Genomic DNA, 27607 nt, shown 5'->3' on the forward strand with positions numbered 1-27607 from the left:
CTCTGGTATACTCGCCCCGCCTCCACGGTTAAATCTCTCCAGCTTGCATCCTGTCTAATGGTCAGCTTTGGTTTGTTTCAATTTTCTTTTCATTCACAAAAAAGTTGAAGCGTGAAGTTTTCCGGCGCAGCACAAAAGCTCCACTAAACAAAAGCCCAGTTTATCCAAGGTAAGTTTATTTATTTTGTTGTGTTTTAATTTAAAAGTAGAGTTTGTTTATATTCTGTGTTAAACGCACGCGCGTTAGTAAGCAAGACGATTTTTCTGTAGATCATTTAGGATTTCTGTGGATCTCTGGAATCAAGGAAGTGTGCGTGTGAAGGTGAATTGTGGGTTATTTATTTTTGTTTTATTTTATTTAATAGAAGCGAAGCCTCCTTACACGTCTCAGTCCATTATGACAGATACAGGGTCATGTAGGGACTGTGTGTGTGTGTGTGTGTGTGTGTGTCTCTGTGTGTGTGTGTCTCTGTCTCTCTCTGTGTGTTTGTGTCTGTGTCTGTGTGTCTGTCTGTGTGTGTGTGTGTGTCTGTCTGTGTGTGTGTGTGTGTCTGTCTGTGTGTGTGTTTGTGTCTGTCTGTGTGTGTTTGTGTCTGTCTGTGTGTGTGTGTGTGTCTGTCTGTGTGTGTGTGTGTGTCTCTCTGTGTGTTTGTGTCTGTCTCTGTGTGTGTGTTTGTGTCTGTGTGTCTGTCTGTGTGTGTTTGTGTCTGTCTGTGTGTGTGTGGGGGGGGTCTGTGTGTGTGTGTGTCTGTGTGTGTGTGTGTCTGTGTCTGTGTGTGTGTCTCTCTGTGTGTGTGTGTGTGTGTGTGTGTGTGTGTCTCTGTGTGTGTGTGTGCGGGTCTGTGTGTGGGTGTGTGTGTGTGTGTGTGGGGGGGGGGGTGTTTGCATGTCTGTGTGTGAGAATCTCCTAGTGTTATATTTAGGAGTAGTATAGCATTATAATAATTTTGTCAACATGAGGTCCTTAAAAGTAAAGACCAAAGCGCAGATGCTCTCGTGTGTGTGTGTGTGTGTGTGTGTGTGTGTGTGTGTGTGTGTGTGTGTGTGTGTGTCCTGCTAAGACCAGTGTTCCCAGCAGACACCTACTAATCCTGGTCTGTAACACGATTTAAATTCCAAGAAAATCCCCAAAAGGCTTGTGCTGTCCCACTACTGCAGTCCGTCTTTCCCAGACTCTGGGCTGAACTGATGAGAAAGAACATCTTTATACCCTCGTTTGGGGTTTTCTCAGGATACAGTGACAATATTCCTGTCTTTGATGTCTTTTTTTATTCTGCTTCTTGCTGCACCTGTTTTTTAAAAGCAGCTGGACCGTACAACAGGTGCACAGTGCAAATGGAGAAGGATCCAAAATTGCCTTTGAGCTGAAGAGCTGTTCGGTTCGCTGTTCAGTTCCCTGTCGGACACTTTAAACTGATAATAGATGTTTGCACATTCATGCGGTGGTTAAAAATCTCTGATCGCAAAACACTTGCCAACATTAACAGCTCTAAAAACTGCAAAAACAATAAATAAATCCCTTGTGTGAGAAATGAACACTGGTACAATTACTTTTACACTCGATAATTTCTTTAATTAATAAAGATTATTTAAGGAACAGAAATGACTTGTGGTGTATTGGTGGTATTTATTGACATCCTACTAAGACAAATACACTTAATAATTAATGAATCGTAATGGAAGTGGTACTGACTGAGGATGTGTTTACATTCGCAAAATAATCAGATTTAAAAACCAAAAATCTACAAACAGTCATTAACAACCATTTTTAGTAGTGAGTTAAAAGCCGATATTTTATAATGTTCCGAGTGTAATTTCAGACTGTTTTAGACACTTGCAAAGTCTAAAATGTTTCTTATACAATAATCAGGGAAAAAAATAAATTTGACCAACTCAATGAATTTTTATTTATTTATTATTATTATTATTATTATTATTATTATTATTATTATTATTATTATTATTATTATTATATTTTTTTGTTTTAATATGTAAAAATATGTGATTTTTAGTCAATAACCACAGAATAGTTAAATGTTAAACTGGAGTTGTTTAATAGTTATTTAAAAAAATGACAAATTTATGAATTTAAAAAAAAGCTTGTATAGACTCAAGATTCATATAGACATATCAAGAGTCATTGTACACTTGCATAATGACCCATTGAATCGGGTGTGTGGGTGTCTGTGTGTGTGTGTATGCGTGTGTGTGTGTATCTGTGTGTGTGTGTGTGTCTTGTCTGTTTGTCTGTCTGTGTGTATGTATGTGTGTGTGTGTCTGTCTGTGTGTGTGTGTGTGTGCGTGTGTCTGTCCGTGTGTGCGTGTGTCTGTCCGTGTGTGCGTGTGTGTGTGTGCATGTGTGTGTGTGTCTGTGTGCGTGTGTGTGTGTGTCTGTCTGTGTGTGCATGTGTGCTTGCGTGTGTGTGTGTGTGTGTGTGTGTATGTCTGTGTGTATGTCTGTGTGTGTGTGTGCGTGTGTCTGTGTGTGCATGTGTGCTTGCGTGTGTGTGTCTGAAGTTATTTAAAATGTTATTTAAATATTATGTAATGTTATCTAATAGTTATTTAAAAAATGACAAATTTATGAATTTAAATAAAAAAAAATGTAAAAAAAAAAATAAAAATCCTGTATAGACTCAGGATTAATATAGACGAATCAAGAGTCATTGTAAACTTGCATAATGACCCGGTGAATCGAAAACCGAATTGAAATGGGAGTCTAAAGATTCCTGTCTCTATTAGAGATGAATGAAACATCTGGATTTTTAGTGTCCGGTTTTTTGGTGTCCGGTTTAAAAAAAGTCTCTCTATCGATACAGAGCTTTGTTTCTGGGTGATTTCATTTTTCTTGCTTTCAGAAAAAAAAAGTTGTTTTCCGTAGTAAGAGCGTCCTAAACAGGAAAAAAAAAAGAATGTAAATTAAATTCGTTATTAAAATGTGGCTCTGCTTAGAGCAAGGAACGCTGACAAACTTCATATCTTAAAAATCAGGTCTGTTACAGAGCTGTCATTATTTGCACATTTCTGTTTGCAGTAGTTGTGGAGAAGGAGAGAGAGTATTTTGTGTAACGTCTATATTCTTAATCTCTTTATGTTCGTCGTTAATGGAGAAGCTCTTTTTTTTTTTTACCACGTTGTGTTTTTTTAACGTTGTTTTGTTTAGCATTCCTTCGCTGTGAGAGTAGATTAGGGTCTATTCTTAAAGGATGTTTGCAGTCGTTGCCCAATTCTGCCAAGCCGAACTCCTCCCTTCAGTTCCACACCCTCCGTCCAAAGACATGTACGTACAGAGTGCCATGGCAAGTAAAACGGACCTATTAACTCCTTTTATTACACTAGGAACTGCTTGAGTTTATAACATACGTACAGTTACAGAAATATACTGAATGATTTAGATTAACAGAGGAGGATGAGTTCTCTTTTGACGCTGGTTCCTCTCAGGGTTTCTTCATGTTCTTCAGGGAGGTTTTTTCCTTACCGATGCTCATCGTGGCTAAAATTTAAAATGTTCTATTTTTTTGTGACGACGTTCTTTGATAAAAGTGTTTTACAGATAAAATAGAATTAAATTAGATTCAGTGAAATTTCTCTAATCTGATTAGAGATTAAATGCTGGTTTGGATCATCAGTGCTCGAATACAAGCAAGCACTGGAGTGATCATATTTTGGTCCACACGTGAACCACTGAAAGGGGCGTCATTTTCCTTAAACTTATTAACGACTATCATTATTTCATCAGGGGGACACGGTGGTTTAGTGGTTAACACGTTCGCCTCATACCTCCAGGGTCAGGGGTTCGATTCCCGCCTCCGTTCTCCCCGTGCCTCGGGGGTTTCCTCCGGGTACTCCGGTTTCCTCCCCCGGTCCAAAGACATGCATGGTAGGTTGATTGGCATCTCTGGAAAATTGTCCGTTGTGTGTGTGAGTGAATGAGAGTGTGTGTGTGCCCTGAGATGGGTTGGCACTCCGTCCAGGGTGTATCCTGCCTCGATGCCCGATGACGCCTGAGATAGGCACAGGCTCCCCGTGACCTGAGAAGTTTGGATAAGCGGTAGAAAATGAAAGAATGAATGAATTATTTCATCAGTCATGTACTCAGTCCCCTTAAAAAGATTTCCAAATTGTTGCACAAGTTGGCGTTTATTGATTGGTCTAGGCGCTTCGATGGCCAGTGCTCACTGGTTCTAACCAAAAGGTAATTTTATCACTGAGACTTGGTGGGAAAAAAAGACCAACAATTATTAATGTTTAATCTATGATTTATTAAAGGGTAGGAGGGTAAACAGTTTATGGGCAGGGTGAGAGGTGTCCTTAATGATGATGCAAGCTTTATGCGATGCTTCCTCAGTAAGTCTTGACATCTCTACACTTCACATGCTATAAAAATAAATGCATCTTAATACTGAAACATTAACACAAACAGCATGACAGTTTACGTCCTTCATGTGTATGTGCATGCTTCTGATAAACAAAACCGCAGACTTTACTGCATTGAGCCAAGCATAAGAATTCCTTTCTTGTCATTTCGGCATTGAATCATTAAAAAAAAAAAACGTGTAACAAATTAAGCCGTAATTCACACTGACAAGGAAACCAGGGTTTCTGTTTCGTAGGGGGAAGTTTTTAGGTTTCCACTCGGAAAACCGTCACGTGCTCCATGTCCGAGTCTGCAAACATAGCCAGATTTCCTTCACTGACATGATGCATTGCACCAGCATTTCTTCACCTCCAGTATCTCTACTATAATTACATATCTCTCCCCTCCCCTTCTCTTTCCTTTTCCCTTCCGTATCTCCCTCCATCAGTCATTTGGTCCGCCGATGAGAGCTGAAGCAGAGCGTCTCTCTCCTCTCCTCTTACCTCTGCTGTCAGTGTGGAGTCTCTCCGTGCCGTTTGGAAGATCACAGGCGGTCTTGTTCGCTTTGAAGCTCCTCTACAGATAGCCGGACAGAGAGGGAGACTCGGATATGAGGGATCTTCCATTAGTCTGTCGGAATGCTTTCTCAATCCAAGAGCGATCCTCCGGATCACATTCCCCCGCATTCTGTAGCCTTGTATCTCTGTAGTAAGCGTAACCGCCGTTTCCTGGCTGAGAAGGAACTGCAGACGTTCTGGATTTCGGTTCTAAGGTGTTACATGGTGTATTTAGGCAGAGCTACACGAGTCGTACGGCTTCGCTCAGCCAAACTCAGGTTAAGAAGAGACGAAAATACTGAGATGATGGGATGGAGGTTTTGTATAGGTCCTTGACATAATGATCTCACCATGTTGTAGATTAAATATGGCAGGATGATTCTATCTAATATCTTGTCAGTCTAGTCTTTTAATCCTTCAGGCATTTATTCTTGGTCTCTGGAACAGACCCTTTCAATATAATCGCTACTCAGTATTCTAACAATTAGGCAATCCTTAAAAATATTTTGGTTTGCAGTAACAGTAAAAAAAAAAAAAAAGGTTTGGTAGGTAGGTCTATATATATTATATAATTATTATTATTATTATATATATTTTTTTTTTTCAAGTTTCAATGTAAAAAAAACGTTCAATTTTGTTGATGGTGATTACGTAGGTATGACTTTAAACAAATTAGCATATCGTGACGTCACTGACTGGGTCTTCAACCCGTGCCTTCGGGCGCATCATCGCAAACCTCATTTTGATGCTGGACAGTTTTTCCAGAACTTCGTGCCAAGTTAAAGCGGTGTTGATCTGTTTTAATGAATTTTTTAGATGTATTATGGCGCCCGAACCCATATGACTTTGAACGGTGACGGCAAACATTTTGTTTACTGCAGCCGCAGCCATCATTACCAAGCGCGAACCGTTGTCTCTGACAGTGAATGAGTGTGTGAGACGAAGCGAACGCACAGGCCATAGTGTGACATCCGGTAACCGATAGTGTAAACATAGAACAGGTCACGGGTTTTTATTCGTTTGTATGTAGGCCTAGGCAATTTATATATTTACAATACTTACTAAAATATAATTAATATTATTTTATTGCCTTTGTATTAGTTGTTTAAAGAGTAAAAAAAAAAAATTGGTCGATCTTAACGCAAATTTACGACCGGCAAGTCGGTCGGACTTAAAGCAAAATAAATAAAATTTAGTCGATCCTAAATTGACCGGGTCGGTCGGGTTACGGCAAACGAGAATATTTTTAAGGATGGCCTTATTAAGGATATTAAGAACTCGCACGTTTTTTTTTTCTGCGTTAATGCTTTTCAGTCTTACTCTGATAGGGTGGTTAACTGCATCTGCTGCTGTCAGTTTAACTCCAGCCAATTACCGAGGAATCCGAAGAATGGCCGCACACCGCAAATTAGTTTTATCATCCACACGTAGGCGACTGGCTCTTTCTCGGACGTCGGCTTTCTTTCGGGAGAAATGTCTTCTGTTGAAAGGTCGAAGCAGACAGCTGGTGGAGAGGAAAGTCTATATAGTGAAGTATGGAAGGAGGCTAGAGGTCCGGAGAGAACATGTGGGGCTGTTATCTCAATAACACTTCTCTGTCATCTTCTTTTGGATTGAATTTAGAGTTTGGCAGTAATTACCAGTTTCAGTATCGTGTCTAGTCGATAAGATGATTTACGGTGAATTTCCCTGATGATCTCTACTGTTTCCATTTGGCAGAAAGCAGCTCCGGATCTTTCCGACGTTTTTTTTTTGTGCTCAAATACTTTTGCTAAGTAGAAGGTTGTATCCCACTTCAAATAGAGGTTTGCCCCTCTCCTTGAAGTACCATGCACAATCCCTTACCTCTTAGCTATTTATGCTTATCAAAACGTAGACTATCATTATACCAAGTCGAGCACTCCTATACTTGGCATGCAGTGACGACATGATTTAAGAGTTCGGAGGTGGGTCACGCTGGAGGGTTAAAAAAAAGATATTTGTCACAAGAGTCTATTTCTGCAATCCTTAGGGTTTATGAAAGGGATGAGATGAGAAAAGCAGTGAAAGGTTTGTGCCTTTCTTAAAGGGTTCTTCTTGAAACTTTATCTGACGAAGAAAAATACTCAGTGCTTTACAGACTGTATGGACTTAGTGTATCGGTATTTGACTTTTAAGAGCGTGGGTCAATGAAGACCTACCCTCAGGCCTTTCCACATGCAGTTTGGATCCAAGTCATCAGCTTTATGTCCAGCTTTTTGTAATAACAGTGTAATATGGCACACATCGATCTTGGTGTACATTTACAGCATTTGACAGATGCCCTAATCCAGGTTGGCTTATACAACAGTGGCAGCTTGGTGGACTTGGGATTCAAACTCACAGCCTTCCGATCAGTAGTCCAACACCTTAGCCACTAAGCGCAGCCTACCCACAACTCCTCCACAGTCCTCATACCGGTGCTGTTTCCACTAACAGAAGTCATACCTTGGTCTAACTCATGTTGAATTGTATTTTTTGGTTATTTTTCTGCTTGCTTATCAATCGACGTCTCCTCCAGCTTTCACTTGTAGTCTAGTGTGACACACGGACATGTTCGTTTTAAAGGGGTACAGGTAGTCATGGGTTCCTTGGGTGAGAACTTATGTCTTGGCGACATTCAGGGGGGAAAAAAAACAGTTTAATATATAACTGAAATGTAACTCCTATTACTTAAAAAGACGTTGTATTTTACACAGTGCTACATATTAGCATTAGTGCTACATATTTGTACATTGTCTCTGAAGTGAACGCGTGTTTGTTTAAGGCAAGTTCCCGGTTCTATCAGTGTGGGTGATAACCTGTGACCAGAGCGACGGAGGGAGGCTTTAACCATACAGATAAGAACTGAGCCGAGGCCATTGTCCATTCCGTGAGTATCACCTCGACACTAAATGGAACGATAGGGGAGGGTCAATCCTCGGCCTTAGGGCCACCTTAGGGCTCATTGATAAAAGGGAGATCCTCTGTCTTATCTAAATGTGAGAACAGGCTTTTCTGAGAAAGGGAAGTAGGAGCCCCAGGCAGAAAAAGTAAAGGTGCCATCCTGTCATTATTTTTCCTCTTTATTGCTCAGCGTTAGCTGAAACTTCTCCATTAGGTAAGCCGTCATTAGTTGATGTAGGATAGAACAGAACACCATTGTCAACGCGTTGACTTTTGTACTCTATAGATATTTGAAAAGCCCAAGCAATCAAGACAATTTGTGCAAAATAATTGACATTAGGAGCACCAAACCTAGCGTCAACACCTAACTATTAGCCTGCATGCTAAAATAATGTGAAGACGTAAATTAGTTTTATTACAGTTCTACTTTCATTTCTTCATGATTTCTTTTTGGCATACAGACAGGAAAGTTCTCTATAAATAAGCTCTATAAAATAAATAAATGTGTATGTCTAACTTGCTAGGAAGATCGAGCCCTACAGTATTTAGGATGCTAGTACGGAGTCGTATGTGAATACATTTTACGGGAGTGCTGTTTTTTGAGATTTTGACATTTTCAATTAAGCTTGCAGAAGTGCTTAAAAGTATCTATCAACAAATACATCCTGAGACTGGTTTATTAGGTCATGGATTAAATATACCATCATGAATTATGAAATCCACCCAGAGAGCAGTTTTTTGTTCATGGAGTCTAAGGGGGATCTGAAAACATTGGTATTATCTTCGGTAATATTTTAACAAAAAGATTAAAGTTGCCGTGCCACACGTATTTCATTACTTTTGTGGTAATGAAATACGTGTTGCCGTGCCACACGTATTTCATTACTTTTGTGGTAATGTCTGACTCTGTAACATGTTTTGTGGAAAAAATGCCTTGGTTACCTTGTTTCAAGCCATTCTAGTGTGGTATAGAAAGCCTGCAGGAAGACTCAGCTCGATTTGCGCCGGTTCTCATTAATATTCAATGAGCTATGCTGCTTGGCTCCGATTGGCTAACCGCTAGGATATGAGAGCATGACTATTCATTCACCCAGCACAATAAGTAGCCTAGGATAGAAGAACTTTGTTTACAATCACCTGGAATTGCAGCAGAATGGCTTCTTCAGGTATACTGACGTTCAGCCATCCTTGCTGTATGGGAAATTCACTGAGCTACATGAATTCGGTGGGCGTGGTCTCAAGTGGGAGAGCTCATGAATAGTAATGAGCTCGATCAATTCCTGATTTCTCCGCTTATTTCTTTTCAGTGGCTAGAGCTGACCGGGGAGGTAGCAGTTAATTTTCACATTCCCGACACAACACAAACACACATGGACCTGACACATATCAAAAAATACAAGTAAAAACAGTTTTGTGTGGAAGGGCACCTTTAATAGAGCTTATATATAGTCTAGCTGTATACTAGAAGTTACTGATTATGCGGTAAATTGTGACGTCTTGGAATGGACTGGCACAAGAGTATATTCCCATCTGATTACCAGTAAAAGCACTGGATCTACTGCCATGCCGAACACGAGCGATTGAATATATTGCAGCATGCACTGTGGAGTTAGGAAGACTTTTCACTTCTATAAATAGAATGGTGAAATTCTTTTCTTTCCTTATTATCATCATGGACATTTCAGGAGATCAGAACCTTGTAATTGGCTGACTAAGATCTTTTACAAAGATGAGATATGTCCATAGCTGTACTCTAGCTCTAGAAGCCGTCAACACCTCCATAGCATGCCGTTTGGCTCGGGATTTATCAGAAGCCTGTGACGATCATCAGATGCACAATCGACGCAGCTGGCTCATATCCATATGATATGTGAGAAAGCATCAGAAGAATAAGGGCTTGCCTCAGCTCTCCCACACAGGATAAACATTCAGGAATCTCTGCTGAATTACCTTGGCTGCTGTCCCAGGTGAGACAGCTAAAGGCTTTTATTTAATCTTAACTTGATGAGGCGATGCAGGGATAAAACCCAATCTCTCATCATCTTGGGAGATTAGATCTGAGCAGCTCCAAATCAGCAATTGAAAAAAGCCCTGCCAGAGATAATAGCCACTTGGGTCTGGGCTTTCTGCTTGGTTTAGCTCAACCAGGACATTGTGGCAATTTAATTTCTTCCCAAAGACCTCTGGAACTGGATTGAGAGTGATCCAGACTATATAATAATCCAACCCAAATTTCACCAAGTTGCACACCCAATTAAACCTTTTTAAGTCCATGTGTAAAGAGTGAAGCATCTCTCTTTATATTTTTATTTCAGGTTGTCGGTGAGGTTTAATTTAAAGGAAGAATGTACATCATCAACAGGTTAGATGGAGGTTACTTTGCTGAAAACACACAACAAAGTAAATTAATAAAGAGACCAGATTTTGGATTAAAGTCTGTGTTCTACTGGAACATAGAGTGCTTCTGTGCTCTTTAATACCCCTTTTCCATCAGCTAGAGAGCCATCACAGAGCCGAGTCTGACGTCACTGTATACGTGTCACGTTTCCCAGCAACGTTAGCGCAGCATCGGCAAACACAACATCAGCAATGGCGGATGTTGCTTTACTGTTAATGCTCATGGCTTTGTGAACCTACATTGGCATCCAAACTCGGCGAATCCGACGTGTACGCGCAGCTCCATGTAATCTGTATTAACAGAGGTTGTAACGTTATTTTATCATTAACACAGAAAAAGTTAGCCTTAGCATGTAGCTACTTACTATCATGTGTGCTAATAAGTGATCATATTGCGGTGAAGTAAAAATGTATTAAACATTAGTATACTTAAGGTACATTATCAAACGTGCTAACAGTAGCCCCGCCCACAGCCCCTAACGCAAGCAGTTCTTAAGTCTGGACCAGCAACATTTTGGTGCTACTTAAGAACCACTTTTCCTGGTTCAGAGCCGGTGCTTTGGCGGTCGAAAAAGAAAGAACTGGTTCTAAATTAGGCTCCGAACCTGCACTCAAACTGCCTCGGTGGAAAAGGGGCATCTATCATCTTCATTTTGGCCAAAGTACATTTCAACTGTCTTTGGTTCCTCACGTCTTCCAGTGCGAAAGGCTACATTACTATTCATTGGATGTTGGGCAGTTAAAACTTGTGAAATTTAAGCATGATATTTCTGTATAAAAAAATTACCTTGAAAAACAAAAACAAACAGCCATTTTCCATTTATCTATACACTGATTGCTTGTTTTATTCGAAACTAATCTAGACCGTTAAGATTGAATGTCATGTTGTTTTATATACAAATTATATAAGAAGCTCCGCATTGTTGTCATTTTCTGCTGTATGTCTATGTACAGGCAAGTGACAAATTAAAGGGACGGTTTGTGTCCCTGTAAATAATGGTATTGCAAATCAATACAAAATGAAACATGATTATATTTTAGATTGAAACATCTCTGATGCCAATTGAATAGTTTGACAAGTACAAAATTGAATTAAATTATTGCATAAAACAGGTACCTTTTCACGAACATCGACACATCACCTAAGGGCCTTTTTACACCCGGTCACTTCATGTGTTGTCTCTGATCCGATAGCTATCTGATTTGTTAAAACTGTTCCATTTACATCAGGCCACATAAACGCGTCTCGGCGAATCTGATATCGATCCGATCTTTCTACTCCCGCCCAAAATGCAAATATATTTTTACCACATTTCCGGGGTAATTGAAATGGAACACGCTTTGGTGTATATACTTAAATATATTTTTGTTTCTACATGTTTTACAAAGCTTTTGTTGGACGCTTTCATCGCCCCAAAGAGCAATAAGTGCCTGCGTGTCGTCCATGTTATTTGTTTCTGGCGCGATGCACGACTCGCGAGTCACCTGCGAGTGACGTACTTCCGTTTGGGAGGAGTATAGCGCTGACGTATGTGGCTTGAACAACCACATTCATTTACACCTGTCCAGTTACATCTGAAATGCATCCCAGACCACCTCCTGAAGTGGTTTGAGCGATCGGATTTATATCCGTCTCGAAACCGTTTCCGAGGGCATTTAGACCTGGTCTTTTTACGATCGGATAGCTATCGGATCACAGAAAACGCATGAAGTGACCAGGTGTAAAAAGCCCCTAACAGAATATGTTTTGAAAGAATGGTGTTCGTCTTACCAGCAAAGTTCCAGGAATCTAAACCAAGGTGCAATAAAGCTGTGATGTCCAAACATTTGTTGTTTTTGTGTTTGTTTTAGCTTTTTCGTACATCGGATTATCTAGTCTTAGTGTGATTTTTGTTTGGAGATTGTTTTTAAATCAGTAGAACATGATATGCCATCAGTCATAGGTGTTAATCTGCCAAGAACCGATCTGTCAGTGAAATGAATTGGTAGTACATGCCAGCTATGGTCTTAGGAATTTGCAACACTGGAACCATTTTTTGAACAATCTCAAATTGTGAGGGCCTGATTCATCTACTCAGCGCTGACGTTAGTGATACCTGAGACTAGTTTCTCTTGGGGCCTCGTCCAGCCCTCTCTTTGGCCTCGAAGGCAACAGACAAACTCATCTCTATTTCCCAGCCAAGTGAACCGCACAAAGGGAAACCTTGTTCTGGGACCGCGATCCTTCTACACTCACGGGCCAGTGAACAGGAGAGCCTCTACAGACTGATGGAGGAGGAGGGGAATGAACTCGACGGTGTATACGGTGTAATCAGTTGGCCAATTAAACAGACCTTGGTCTCTCACCCACTTGTAATGAGAGAGCCAGTGAGTGACAGGTTAGTTTCTTGTGAGGTCTGCAGGCAGCTATCGTCTTTAACCCGACCTATTATCGTCATTTTGGTCATGCTGTTATATACACCACTCAGAATCTTATCGTCGTTTGTTTAGAAAAAACGACTACTGTAGGACCGCAGATATCCGTTCTATCTATTATTTTAAATGAACACATTATATACAGTACATCATCTCACGCTCTACTTGTATTAAGCCCTTGTTAATGAAAAGAGCTTGAAGGGAAAGCTTAGCTCGCAGCGAAGATTGTTTATTTAGTACAACGATAAGAGATGAATGTTCAAGAAACAGTATGATCTTAATCAGCTTTGAGGTTTCATGTACCAGCGAATACTCGGTACGTGGCAAAGGCCATGCGAGATCTCTAAAGCATGAAGTGAAACGTGAGAAATGTGTAATTTTACCAAAATGCTTGTTGGACTTGTTGGAAACGCTATGGAAGAGGATCCGCCGGGCCTCCTTCTGAAAGTTAGCCTTTCCCCGGTTCGTTGCAAGGGCCAAACAGTGTTGGGTTTTACTACCTTTATCTTAACATTTGGCTTTTCTAGTTTGCAAAGCTCCAGAAAAAGAAATGACTTGTGCTTTGCTGTAAAAGCCTTTTCCAAAGCAATTTGTAAAGTCACAATATAATTTCTTGCTACAGTTAAAGATCTACAACAGGGAACTGCCTCGGTCATAATTCAAAACGCTGCCCTTAACAAACAAGCCTGAAGGAGTAAAGGATTTTCCGCCCTCGCCGTACGTAGACACACCGAGACCTGATCAGATAACAGCAGTGCTTTATGCTCACAAATTTATTACCCCACAACAGTGCTGTTTTTTTTTACCCGCTAAAATGCCTTCAGGCAAACAAAAAGGCAATTTTATGACCCCTAAATATACAGAGTTGGATACCAGGTGGATCTAGTGAATAATGCTTAAGACGTAAGTCTGTAGGTTAAAAAAAGTGAATAAAGTGAGACGCTGTGTTCCGCCGTGGCAACCCCTAAAAGGAAAATCCGAAAGTAGAAGACAAAGAAGAAGAAGAATGGATGAAATATGAATTAGAGGAATACCCATATACACTGGGGGGAATTCGTTGCTTAATGGTTAGAGAGTCTGACTCCTAACCATAAGGTTGGTGGTTCGAGTCTCAGGCTAGCCACGACTGAGGTGCCCTTGAGCAAGGCACCAAACCCCCCCAACGGCTCCCTGGGTGCCGCAGCATAAATGGCTGCCCACTGCTCTGGGCATGTGTTCACGGTGTGTGTGTGTGTTCACTGCTGTGTGTGTGCACTTTGGATGGGTTAAATGCAGAGAACAGATTCTAAGTATGGGTCACCGTACTTAGCCGTATGTCACGTCACTTTCACTTTGTGAATAAAGCGCTTAAAGTTTCATCCAAAATTTGTTTAAAGGCAGTTCAGAAGTCAATTAGAATGTGTTTTGGCACAAAAAAAGTTTCTGTTTTTCTAGTAACAATATACTTTACATTTATACACACCAGAAGTATGTGGTCCTCTGACTCTCCCAGCCATATGATCCCTAAAATGGTTTCCCAATGCACAGAATTGTCTAGAAAATCTTTGTACATTTTCCCTTCACTGGAGCTATGAGGCTCAAACACTGTTTCGGCATGACACTGCTCCTGTGCACAAAGCACAGTGCTCCATGAAGACATAGTGTGTGAAGGTTGGAGTGTGATAGATCTCGATTGTCCTACACTGAACGCCTTTGGGATGAATTGGAACCCAGACTGAACCCCAGACCTCCTCACTCTTACAACATCAGGGTCTGATTTCACTGATGATCTTGTAGATGAATTAACACAAATCCCCACAGCCAAACTCCAACATCTAGTGGAAAACCTTCCCAGATGCTTGTATGCTATTAGACAAATGGAAACTTTAATGCCTGTGGTATTGAAGCTTATTTGTGCCAGGAATGAGAGATTCAATCTCACAGGTCTTCGTAGGCTACCTCAGCTAAACAAAGGCAAGTTTGCCAGCGCTTTAATTTTGATGAAGGTCAAAACGCTTGGACTGAACCTGAAATGGTGCTTTACTGGACAGGGAACAAGCTGTTATGTTGCACACACCAGGAAGTAAATATACTGGATAGGAAGCTTTGTGGACACAGAACTAGTACTGAATAGTGCTCTATCATGCTGTCTGGTAGATAAGGCATGGTTTCTTTCTGTCTGTCGTTCCTTCTGGAAGAAACTAAAGAATTACAATTAAGTTCTGAGGTCCGGTTTAGGGATGCTAACGCATGTTCGTATTTTTTTATCGGTCGGTTCCTTTATCATCGTGTCTTTCTTCTTAGAATGGACAAGACTCCATGTCTTGTCAAAGTGCTCACAGTAGCTTTTGGCATTTCCAAAGTTCATGTCATGTCCTCAGCTGTACTGCTCATTCCAAAAGAACCACAGGAGGTCATACATCAGTCTGGATTCTTGAGGTCTTCACAGCAGGGAGATCCTACATGTCTTTTTTTTTTATTTTTTATTGCTGTTGTACTGTCCTCAGGCTATTGGTACTTTTACAAGCATTGTCTGTCTACTGACTTGGTCAGCGCTGACAAATAACAAAGAATAGTACCACTTAGAAAGGGGTCATAAAAGTGACACAAAAAGCCTCGTGGGTTAACATCCTGTTCTCTCTCTCTCTCTCTCTCTCTCTCTCTCTCTCTCTCTCTCACTGGTTGACTAACAAAAATAGGGAAGCAGTTTATAATAGTCTTATGAATCTTATGTAAATCTCCCAAAAAATTTTAGACCTCATGGAATCAATAATTTATTTATAATCTGCTATTGTTTATATTACGTCAGATTTAGTGGTTTTCATTAGGGATATTTCGGGGGTCATTTTTTTTTTTAGCTTTCAAGTTGTCTTTGAAGAATTCAGGATTAGAACACACGACTACAGGGTGCATCATAACGAATGATTAATTAATTTTTTTTTTCCTTGAGCCCTCAGCACACTCAGGAAGATGTGGGTTTGCGTGACAGCTCCTTACATTCTCCAGAAGCAGAAATGCGATCCGATCCCTCTTTCTGTCCATGCGGGCTTTCCGTAGTAAGTGCACTTGAGTGTCAGACGCATGACTGATGAACCTCGCGCTCTTTGAGCTGATGATCTGAGCGTTTCATGTCGGCAGGTGTGTCTCTCAGGCAAGCCGTTACATTAGATCCAGAACTTTTATTTATTAATTAATTAATTAATTAATTGATAATAATAAAAGTGCTTAGAATATCATGCAATGAATGTGTGATTCTTAATGTACAACTTAACTTAATGTAGTTGTAGTAGAACATTTCCTTCCTTTGTTCCCATGGACATTTAGTTTATCTGGGATTCAAACATATGACCTTCCAATCAGTGTTCCAATGACTTAATAACTAAGCTACAGTACCACGATCCCAGCCATGGACACTTGGTGGATCTGGGATTCGAACTTATGACCCTCCAACATATTACCACTAATCTACCAAGTCCCTGATTGGACGCATGCGGCCTAATATCCTAGCGCTCGACGGCCTAATATCCTAGCGGAAGTTCCACTCTAACAAGATAATCAACGTTATTCACTTCACTTCCGTTAGTGGTTTTAATGTTTTGTCTGATCGGTGTATATTTGATAAGTTTGACATCACTAATCCAACCTCTGTCCCCAACACCAATTAAACACCATTTTAACAATTCTAGCAATAACCGTGTCCCCCTGACATGTCGGTGTTAGACAACCGCTAATGTCTCCCAGGATTACTGAAAATATCGCAATGTACCACTTACTATTCACAGATATTTCAGAATAAATATATTTAACGTATTTATTTTGTTTAGGGTGAAAGTTCCGTTTCGGCCTTTGTTTTAAATTAAAAAGCCGACGTGTCAGTCGAGTCCTAGCGTCTGCCGTTGCCAGGTGAAACGCATTGTTCACATATTTTTTCTTGTAGATTTCTAGTAAACAAAACCGTAAATCCTTCATCGGTCACTTACCGTGTACATAATTTACTGTCATCTCACGGAGGTTCAAATCAAGTTGACTTGGTCAGAAGTTAGCGGTCTTTATATCTAAATTACAACGTGTGTGGCCACAGGAAGACGTTTACTGTCATACAGCACCGAAGCGAATTCTTCACAGCCTAACATACTGCTTTTAATGCCCCACTAATCTTCCTCATCCTGTCTCTGGAAGATTTCTGTTTACATGTCGATCTTTCGCGCAGTTAATCAAATTCAACACGAATTCGAGCAAACGGCCGTCGGAGCCGTCGCCGTCTCCGTACGCTATTGTTAAGCATATTTTGTGCAGTGATTTGTTTGTGACTTTCTGCAAACATCGCCACTTAGGATTCAAGTTTACTTTTCACTTTGTTCTCTAAAGCCCCGTTCTGAATAACTGCTCACAGGGACGTACTTGTTTATCTTGTGTGTTTTACAGTACCTTAGTCTAACTGCAGTATTTTTTTTTTTTTGTCTTGTGCATACAAATATACCACTAAAAGTCGTCGCAGCGGCGATCAAACAAGCGAAAGCTAGCTACTTTATAATACATTACAAGGCTTAAGGACTGAACACTGGTATGTAAGGATGTGGTTTCAAACCCAACAGACGGATTAAGATAAGCACTTCAGTGTAGGAAACAGTATAGCAAAGGGTTCACTGCTCTGTAGAAGTCTAAATCGTCTTATTGTGTCTTGTACCGCAGCAAAACTCGGTACTTATTAGTCAGGAGGTGTTGACGAATTTCACTAAAAGCAGATTTACGTATATGTAGGCACGCATTTAGATAGTATGAAACTATCCCGTGCTTCATTACTCCAGGAAACACAAATGCCAAGTTGTATATTTTAATTGGAAGGTTTATAACCTGCTACTGTGTGTAACTGATCTCCGTACAGCTGCGGAGTTCTTTAAGGTAATGATATGCATTTGTATCTCATCAACACTTCATTTCCTTGTAGAAGAGACGAAATGTGTGTCATGCCTACGGGGGACAACACGTCATGAAGTGATCGAGCGTGCCCCGGGGTCGTTAAGTCCTACTCTTTTTGCTAAATGCTCGAAAAAAATTTAGAAGTAAAAGAAATAGCAAAAGACGTTGTGTTTTGTTTTGTTTTTTGTTTTTTTGGAAGCTCGTCTAACTGAGACACATAGTGTTAAATGCAATTGTTTTAAGAAGTCTTAAAGGTAAAATGTATGAAAACCGGTTACATGATGCTTCATCATTCAGCTTAGGTATTTTTATCATCATGTCTAATGTAGCAAAGTTTTGTTATTTTATTTAGTAACGGGATATTTACAGATTTTACAGGAGACTCGTATTTACACTGACAAGGAAAATGCAACTTATTTTACTCAGGGATATCACAGAAATGTTTAAACTGCTGGAATTAACCTTCAGGTTTTTCCACACGGTGTAGAAATATTATACTATTTTAGCTTTTCTTTTCTTTTCTTTTCTTTTCTTTTCTTTTCGGATTTACAAATTGTTTGTTTTTCCCCCAACTAAAATTTCATTTTAGGATTTTGAAACGTTTCAAACAAAGAAAGTAAGCGTTCTAGGTCCCTAAAAAAAATGTAAGCAAAAATGCAATACTGAAAATCACATTTTCGTCGTTTCTATATCCGCTACTGAAATGTAAAATCAAAGGGATCGTAAGGTTTTGCTCAGAAGTATGAAAACCGTGCCGGCTCGAGTGCACGCTGTCCTTAATAGCAAAAAAAAAACGCAGCTCGGCTTTTTGTCAGTAAGGATATTTGTAACCAAAACTGCTGTATTAAAAAAATCGTAAAAAAGATTTTTTTTTTACTAGCGCTCCCTTGACTCTCTAACCCCACTGTAGGTAGTATATTCAAAGGGATTTGTCACACATTGTTTTTAACAGCAAAATAGCCTTATGTGTAATTAACTGTCATACCAGTCTGTCATCACACATACTGTAGTCTCAGTAACTCTGTATATTCTGAGAAGGAAAAAAAATCTCCGGGGGGAAAAAAACGAACTTTCTGAATCGGCAACCTGCGATGTACACAAAGCACATGGCAGGTGGTGTGTCTGTGTGTGCTTTGTGTGTTTAGTGTGTGTGTGTGTGTGTGTGTGTGTGTGTGTGTGTGTGTGTGTGTGTGTGTGTGTGTGTGTGCGCGCAGCCAGGTGCTTGCTCTTAAAACAAGAAGCTCTCCACTCTGGAAAAAAAACAAGCTCTGGAAAGCCATTAAATCTCCCAAACCCGGACCTCTCCTGCTGGGAGTGTTCTCAGAAGCTGTTGTAATCCTCACTGCCTCCTTCCTCAGCCTTCATGGGAACCAACACCCCGTTACCTTCAGGGAATCCTGGGAAAATTGCCGAATTATTTCCAGAGTTCTGTCTGAAGGACGGTTCGTCGTCGAGGTGTTTGGAGCAGTAACACGGTTATTATTTTAAATAAAGCCGAATGTCTAGTGTACAAAAAAAAAACACTGGGTTTGATCCCAGCCATGGACACTTGATGGATCTGGGATTTGAACTTGTAGGAGAATAATCCATTGTGTTGTGTGACGCAGCCTACCAGAAAGTTTATTTGACAGCATCTTGAAGTATTTTATTTCTCTTTTGCTACAAAATTTTAGCCACAATTAAAATTTTAGATTTAGTAAAGAATTATTATGATTTATTCCTTATATTTTTTTTGCTGTAATGTATCTATGAGAATTCCAGCTAAACTTTTTCTGGCTAACTTTTTTTTTTAGCCGCTAACAACCAACTTTTCTCATTTTTCTCTCTTCTGTTACTGAAAAATCGTACAGCGCGCTCGCGTCTCCATCTTCGATATACCAGTAGTATCACATATCAAGTAACAGCTTCACTTTAAGGAGCTTTAGATTCCTTTGCCATGAGCGTATCAACAATCATGTCTTTATTAGACTGTTAAAATCAAGCGTGCGCGATACGAGGGCCTGTGCGAGTTGTTGTTATAGGAAAGTCAACGCGTTACAACTGGGATGTTCATAGAAACCACTGGATTTTTGTCTCAGTTCATGGTTCAGAACTTATTTGGTGACAACAGCACTGAAGTGACGAGGACAAAATGATTCAAAATCAGAATATATCGTAATATACATACATATGATTTCATTCGGAATCTTTACCTGCTCAAACTGGACAGCCCTAAAAATTCTGAAACATATTCCCACTTATTCTAATTCGTTAAATTGGATGCTACACAACATGTCTTGTTAAACCATGATACCTCATTATGGGAAGTCCTAGCTCACTGGTTAAGGTGTTGGTCTAGTGATCGGAAGGTTTTGGGTTCCAATCTTAGGGCCACCAAGCTGCCACTCCTTGGCCTCTGAGCAAGGCCTTTTAACTCTCAAATGCTCAGCTGTATAAATGTTTTAAAATGTAAGCCACTCTGGATGAGGACCGAATGCCATAACTGTATTAAATGTATGATGCCGTGCCTATGACCTGGGATCAGGACAAAATTGGGTGATGTGTTGATAGAAAAAGCCAACTGATCCCCTGGACCGGGGACGATATCCTCAGGTTGTCTCCTTGTGTGTTCTTATAAGTTCTCACTACACAATAAAATCCAGTCCTTCAGTCCATTAGGTCTATTAATGTGACGTAAAGTGGAATGAATGGACGTAGAAATAATGCAGTTACGTAACTTAAAGTTAAAGACGTAATTCAGTAACCAAGTGTAACCGGAAAGCATTCCCTACCCCCCGAGTGTGTGTGTGTGTGTGTGTGTGTGTGTGTGTGTGTGTGTATGATAATCACCTTTACGCTTCCTTGCTAAATTCACACAGTGGCCTCAGGCTGCTGCTAAACAGCTTCCACCATACACTTCTCCAATCCCAAGCCTGCCTTCATTCTCAGGAAGTTGTGGGGTCAGTGATTCCTTTAGGGAAGGGACTAAAGAGGAAATTGGCTTCCCCTCCCAACCCCTTCTTCACATGAACAATCTCGGTCCGCTCCGTCGGGCTAATCCAAAAGTCCTCTGAATCGGGCCACTTTGTATCCACAAGCTTTTAATTCTACGGCATTAAGGTAAGAATTTTAAGACAGCACCAGCGTGTGTATTAAGTTTCTGAATCTTGAATCGTCACAACAGGGATGTAGAGAAAGGGAACATTGTTTCTCTGTGAATGAAATACACGAAGGCATGTGAAGTTTTACTTCCGGAATAACTTTCCTTTAGTTTAGTAGTTTGTTTCATTTAAAAAAAAAAACACTCACTATTTTTGGCTCGGTTGTGTTGTTGTGTGTGGATGCAGCTAGGATTCTATCTACAAGCATCCAAGCTCATCTCATCCTTTAGTGAGCCTCGTGTTACTTACGTGTTACTTAGACACTGAAAGCAATTACAGCTCATTATAAAACTCTGTCCTGACTTGCAGGATGCTCATAAAGTAAGAGATATGCAGCAGGGTGGCGTTACTCGGTTACATGGAAATAACCTGTGCTTGTGACAAGTTAATCCAGACTGCTGAGGTGGCACGATTAACACTAAAGACCGTAACATGACTGCTGACTCGGCAATCAAGGCACCAGCATGTGTTCTGTGTTGAATTGAAATTCATTAGAAATTAATGTATCTGATGCTTCAACACACGTTCGCCTCACACCTCCAGGGTTGGGGGTTCGATTCCCGCCTCCGCCTTGTGTGTGTGGAGTTTGCATGTTCTCCCAGTGCCTCGGGGGTTTCCTCCGGGTACTCCGGTTTCCTTCCCTGGTCCAAAGACATGCATGGTAGGTTGATTGGCATCTCTGGAAAAATTGTCCGTAGTGTGTGTGTGTGTGTGAGTGAATGAGAGTGTGTGTGTGCCCTGTGATGGGTTGGCACTCTGTCCAGGGTGTATCCTGCCTCGATGCCCGATGACACCTGAGGCACAGGCTCCCCGTGACCCGAGAAGTTTGGATAAGCTTTAGTTTGTATCATTTTGACTGGACTTGTCTGTCTTTAAAGAGTCCCTAAAGTGTTAGAGTCTGTGTTGTTTTCTTCGGACATGAGGACCCGAGGGCCATTGTCGGCGATGCCACGTTGACTCTTAACTTTGTTTTAAATCAATGTCACTTCTTAGTTATCAATAACACCATCAAGGTTTCCATGGAGATTCAAAAGCTTTTTATTAAAGGAAGCTGTGAAAACTTTGAGGCACCATTTTTCAAAATGCTGATATATATGATGGTATGATTTTCTGGTCATTTTTTTATTTTGAGAAAGAGAGAGGATCACACACACACACACACACACACACACACACACACACACACACACACACTTCCATATATGGTGCCTGATGTCTTTGTAGGCTTTTACGACTTAGTCTTTATGGCAAGACACAATTAGGAAATCATCATTAAGAGTGGAAGTATCGTACCAGTAAATCCTCACGACTAGCAGTGACTAATATGTCATATGAGGATATTAGCTTTCTGGAATACATGATAATGATGTGTTACAGTTACAGTGTAAAGGTGGGCTGACAACCACCAGCAACATGGGTCTTGGAGGATGTGGTATCCTAGTGGTGAAGGTGTTGGTCTACCAAATGGAAGGTTGTGAGTTTGAATCCAAGGTCCACTAAGCCAATACTGCTGGGCCTCTGAGCAAGGCTCATTACCTCGCAATTGCTCAGATGTATAAAATGTAAGTCGCTCTGGTTTACAGTGTACTGGTGCGCTGACAAGACCAGCAACATAAGTCATGGGGGATATGGTAGCCTAGTGGTTAAGGTCTCGGTAGGCCAATTGGTAGTCCAACAGGTTCACCAAGCCACCACTGCTGGGCCAATGACAAGGCTCTTAACCCTCAATTGCTCAGGGGTATAAAATGAGATAAAATATTGCGCTGGATAAGGGCATTTGCCATTGTAAACTGGGAATATGGATCATATAATGTTTATAAAAAATGAATTAAATAGTGCTGAATAGAAAGGAGGGAATACCATCTTATTGCTCAGCCTTATTATTGACTGCTTAAATTATTAGACAATTTTACCATCAGCCAGAAACTCCATCGTTGTGACTCGTCAAAATGTCTCCGAAATCTTTGCGAGATCAATTCAAACCTCCATCGCCGTCACTTACCGCTTAAACCTACGGTAGTTAACGTCGGCACTTCAGCTTGAGCAAGTTAATTAGTTCGAATTCCTGCACGCTCGCTGGTTGTGATGTGATGTAACGATCTTATCCAGCCTTAATGATTAACCTTCGGGGTCAGCACACGCTTCTGCCCCTTACTGCCGTAACACCCAATAAAGAGACGTTTTACCTCCTGACCTTTTAGCAGCATTAGCTTTCTTTCCTTGATTTCTTTTCCCATTAATAGTCATAAGAGGTATTAAGGTTTCAGTTCATGAAAGTGTTTTGTGCTTGCATGTTGCTATGAGCTGCTATTTATCCAATCTAATTTAGACACCTTAAGCAAACACCAAGTCAATCAGCTGATAGAGGAGTCGCGGTTGTATTTTGTCATGACAGCGTTAGATTAGCTCCAAAGTTATTTTGGCGAGACTCGATATGTGTGGAAAATCAAATCATCCATAGCAACTGAACAAAGAATATTAAACATAACATAATAATGGATGAATGAATACTGTACAATTATATACTATTTAAAAAAAGAGTATTTTTACAGACCTTCAGAGAGTTATTTTATTCTTCCTCTGTTCAGTCTGAAATACTGTAACATGACATCACCTAACCGCTGTTAAGCCTTAAATGTTAAGTACACAGTGAACACTGACAGTATCCCTGTGCTATTATACTGTATGCACTATCCAGATTGCACAATAATTACAATACGTATGTTAATATAATACCGTGTGCAATATCACGTCGTGTGCAGTATCATAGTATGTGCAGTATCTCGTCTCGTCTTATCATTAAAAAGACAGAGTTAGGCTTCAGTCCTTCAGGATTTTTTTTAGTCCAACTGTTAACGATTTTTATTTCTGGGATTGTAGAACACAAATAAGATAGGAATTGAGATCTATTCCTCAATCGAGCGAGAGAGAGAGGGGGAGATTTATTGTACACAAAAATAAGTGATAATTAGTTTAGACAGAAACAATTAGACAGCTTAATATTAACCCTACGCCTAACCCTAGTGAATTTGTATCAATGCTTTTATTCACCCGAATCCTTGCTCCTCAAGTCGAGGGTTTCGTTTTCATCTACCTCTTTTTTCTTTTTTCTTTTCATTTCAGGTTCTCTCTTTAACCCGTTTCTGAAAGATGGCTGTTCCCGTAACCGTGTACCTCTTGGTAGCTTCCAAGCTGCTTTTGGCTGAAGTGAAGTGTGACAGCATCAACTTCTATAATATAAGGCCTCCTGTAGATGGTGAGTTTTTTTTTTTTTTTATCTTCTGTGATCCGTGCAACAACTCTTTTATTTGTACCGAGCCGGTCCTGATCGCCAGTGATGCCTCGAGATACGAGTGCTTTGACATACAAATTTTTTGAGATACAAGCTGTAATTCGACCAAATTTTTGCTTTGAGATGCGAGCAAATTTTTGAGATACGAGCATCCGAGCTGCCGCCGCCACCAGAACAAAGATCCTCAACAACCACGTGTGCTCTGTTTCCCCCGCCTCGGCTTCCCGCGTCTCACTCGGTTAAAGCCGCCTTTCCACTGTACACGACAAACGACGGCCCATAAACCGGAAGTCATTCATTTCCTACGGAGAGTCGCAAAGGGGCTGCGTGAGGTGACGACCACCTGCGGATCCGTAATTTTGATGAAGAAAATTAAGCGAAATTAATGTAAAGAAAACAGAAATTGTAGCAATGAAGTTCAGTTAAGTTAAAAGAATTTCAGTTAAGTTCATTAATTTTAGTGGTTTATTTAAGTTCCATTTAAGTGTAAAGAAGCATTAAGAGTCTACAGTACGAGTGTGAGTACTGTAAGTGAAAAGTGAAAGTGTAATTCCTCCTAACTCCTCCGCCTGTTTACTCCTCCCTCAACCTCCGTGCGCATCTTCTGTAAGATAAAAGCAGCTTATTTTTTTAACATTCTCTTTTATTACTGTATGTTTTTATTAGGGCCTGGCAAGTTAACGCGTTTTCATCGCGTTAACGCATTAATTAATTAACGTCGACAATTAGTTTATCGCGCGTTAACGTACTGTTTATTTTGAAAGTCCGTTGCTCACTGCGTTTGAATACACATAGATAGACTGTAATAATACAACCGAATACAACACATACCATGGGTCACAGGAGGGGTGGGATGTTTATCAGTAGGCTACTGACTGCTTGGGATGAGCATCATCTCGCGTCTCAACCAATGAAAGCATTTGTTTTGTGCCTAAGAGAGCTACAGCGCGAAACAGAAAATATCTGGTGCGGACAGAAAAAAGGAAAAAAGGTACCGAAATCTTCTGGACATAATTTTTTTTAAAGGTTCTGGACATAATTTTTTTTTTACTAAATAAAAATGTTAATGTTTTATTTAATAAAACATTAACGTTTTAATGTTTTATTTATACGTCAGTGTTATATTTAATTTGATTACATTAATGTTTAAGTTAAGATTTACAAGAAGTGTTAACTGCTACTAACTTTTAACTGCTGTAAAAAAAAAAGCACTTTATTTGTTTAAAGTTTTGACAAACCAAAGGTTGTTGCACTTTTGTTCATACAGCAGTACTTTGAAAGAATAAAATTACGCAATACACTACTTTTGATTTCATTATTGAATTTTGCGCATGCTGCGATTAATCGCGATTAATCACAGAAAAATCATTCGATTAATCGCGACTGAAATATTTAATCGTTGCCCAGCACTAGTTTTTATACAATATTTGTCATTTATAAATACAGCTACTGAACATTTTTCATATTCAAAACACATAAACAAAACAACTGGAGTGGAATTTTGCGAGCTGGAACTTATTAATGGGATTTAATAAGCAAGGTCACGGAACGAATTAAACTCGTATCTCAAGGTATTACTGTATATCAGAGGTCATATGGCCCAGGTTGCCAAGTTTTGAGCGTCCTCATACACCATGTTGTGGATTATGAATTGGGAATAGCTCTTGTCCTAGTTCCTTATAGCATGGAGTTCATATTCTACTGTTAGTATCTATAACATGGCCGATTGTATGTGTTTCAGCGACTCCATATCCTAACAGCTTCAAGTGCTTCACATGCGAGCAGGCGTCAGACAACTACAGCTGTAATCGCTGGGCTGAAGACAAGTGGTGTCCTCAGAGTGAGCGCTTCATCTTAATATAAAACATCCTCTCACACCAAATAACTCCTATTCGTTTTATTACTGTGTGTAGGAGATGGTGTTTATTCGAAGACTTGTTTTGTGTCCAAACATTAATATAAGCTATATATATATTCCTGTGAATACAGATACACAGTACTGCATGACCATGCATCATTTTGGTCGACACGGGAGAACTAAGTTTGTAACAAAAAGGTGCGCTTCGTTTAACGACTGCAGGTTGAGCGGATGCCGACGTCACGGGAACACACACCACACGGTGAGCTCACACACTCACAGCGCCATATGTGTGTGCTGTTAATGCACGTGTTACTCAGTCATCTGACGCATTGAACGAATACAGACCGATAAAACAGTATAATGCTTTCACTGTGTTTTCTAAACGTCATTACATCGTTACAATCACATTTTTGATCGTGACTTCGGCTTTTTTCAGGAATGCGTCTCATGCTGTGAAGGCATGGTGTGTAACGTGGAGCTTCCTACTAATCGCACCAACGCCGTGTTCATGAGGATTCGGGATTTCAGCTCCGCCGCGACACGCAGCAGCATCTGGACTCGCTTATTTCTACTAACTTCAGCTCTCGCAGTGCTTTTACCTTTGTGAGAATATCACAGTGCTTTTAAGCCTGCAATATTCCCTGCTGGAATACCATTGGCACATCAAGGGATTCCGGGAGTCTTGAGGAAAGCAAAAGGTTCGTCCTGCCTCCTCAGTGAAAAAAAAAAAGCTGACCCTGACCCGAATGAACGTCCAGCCAACCGGTGTGCAAATCCAAACCAAGAAACTCTTAGACTTTGTCAACTGTTTGCTAATGACATGCTCAATAGGAAAGAAGAAATAAATCATTTAGCCGTAAGGGCGATGATTCCCAGAGTAACGCGGCATTGTTGTCAGCATTAACTCTCAGTGGAGGTCATGAGGGACTCTGGGATGGTGGGATGGACCTCGTCCAGTGGCTTGGAGCCCGGGGTCTGTCCGAGAAAAACCTGAACACAGAACTCTCTGGAAGAGATCTGGCACGAAGGCTTAGAGACAGAGGACAGATGTTTTTTTTATTATTTTTTTTTGCTTGAATTTTTACTTGTGACTCACAATACTAGTTAACGCAATGAATCGATGGTCACTTTGAGATATTAATTTAACAAATATTCATATCAGTATTTATGAATAAAGAATGAACATGAAAGTAGTAGGTATTATTATTATTATTATTATTATTATTATTATTATTATTATTATTATTATTATTATGTTGGACTTTTTTTGTCATTTACATCAATATTTCTTCTTCTGCATCAAAACTGAAATACTTGCTCTCAAGATCCCACATGGTTTCATAATGCATTTTTTTTTTATTATTTCTATTTATGTAATTGAAGGTTCTGTAGGATCCTGTGTAAGCTGCCCAAATTCCCTGTTTTGTAATCGGTCACAGACTTTTAGACTTTTTCAATCAATTGGTTTTCATCAGGATTCTTTGTGCTCGTTGTAAAACTTAAGCTTTGAGGCTTTATGGACTTCGTCGCCGTCCGACTCCAACAAGACTTCTACTGCTGAACACAAAGCCAGACGCTATTTCTACCAGTTCTGTCTAGACTAATGGGATTGCTTTTTGTCTGACTAAACATGACCGTGAAAATATGGCTTTTTCATTTACATTGGTGTGTGTTTGCGAGTCTTACTGAGAATCGTTGTTGACTGACGGCGTTGAGGTGTCCGTGTACGCGGGTTAAACATACAACCCTGCGCTCCCCTCCCCATGTTTTTCCGAAGTGAAAGTG

At 40.2% G+C, this 27607-nt stretch overlaps 1 protein-coding gene across 3 annotated transcripts; it reads left to right on the forward strand.

Moving 5' to 3' along the window:
- lypd6b (LY6/PLAUR domain containing 6B) lies at window positions 1-27012 on the forward strand. Of its 3 annotated transcripts, none has more exons than XM_047814493.1 (6): window positions 1-169; window positions 271-322; window positions 23793-23925; window positions 25703-25801; window positions 25951-26081; window positions 26259-27012. In XM_047814493.1, the coding sequence occupies exons 3-6, from the start codon at window positions 23820-23822 to the stop codon at window positions 26427-26429; spliced, it is 507 nt and encodes a 168-aa protein (XP_047670449.1). In that variant the 5' UTR covers window positions 1-169; window positions 271-322; window positions 23793-23819; the 3' UTR covers window positions 26430-27012. The 3 variants fall into 3 exon arrangements, with proteins under 3 accessions (XP_047670449.1, XP_027008181.1, XP_027008180.1); XM_027152380.2 differs by lacking the exon at window positions 271-322 and adding an exon at window positions 7700-7804; XM_027152379.2 differs by lacking the exon at window positions 271-322 and having other exon boundaries at window positions 5-169.
- The last annotated feature ends 595 nt before the right edge of the window (window positions 27013-27607 follow it).

The sequence above is a fragment of the Tachysurus fulvidraco genome, chromosome 6 (genome assembly GCF_022655615.1).
Source record: "Tachysurus fulvidraco isolate hzauxx_2018 chromosome 6, HZAU_PFXX_2.0, whole genome shotgun sequence".
Taxonomy (NCBI): Eukaryota; Metazoa; Chordata; class Actinopteri; order Siluriformes; family Bagridae; genus Tachysurus; species Tachysurus fulvidraco.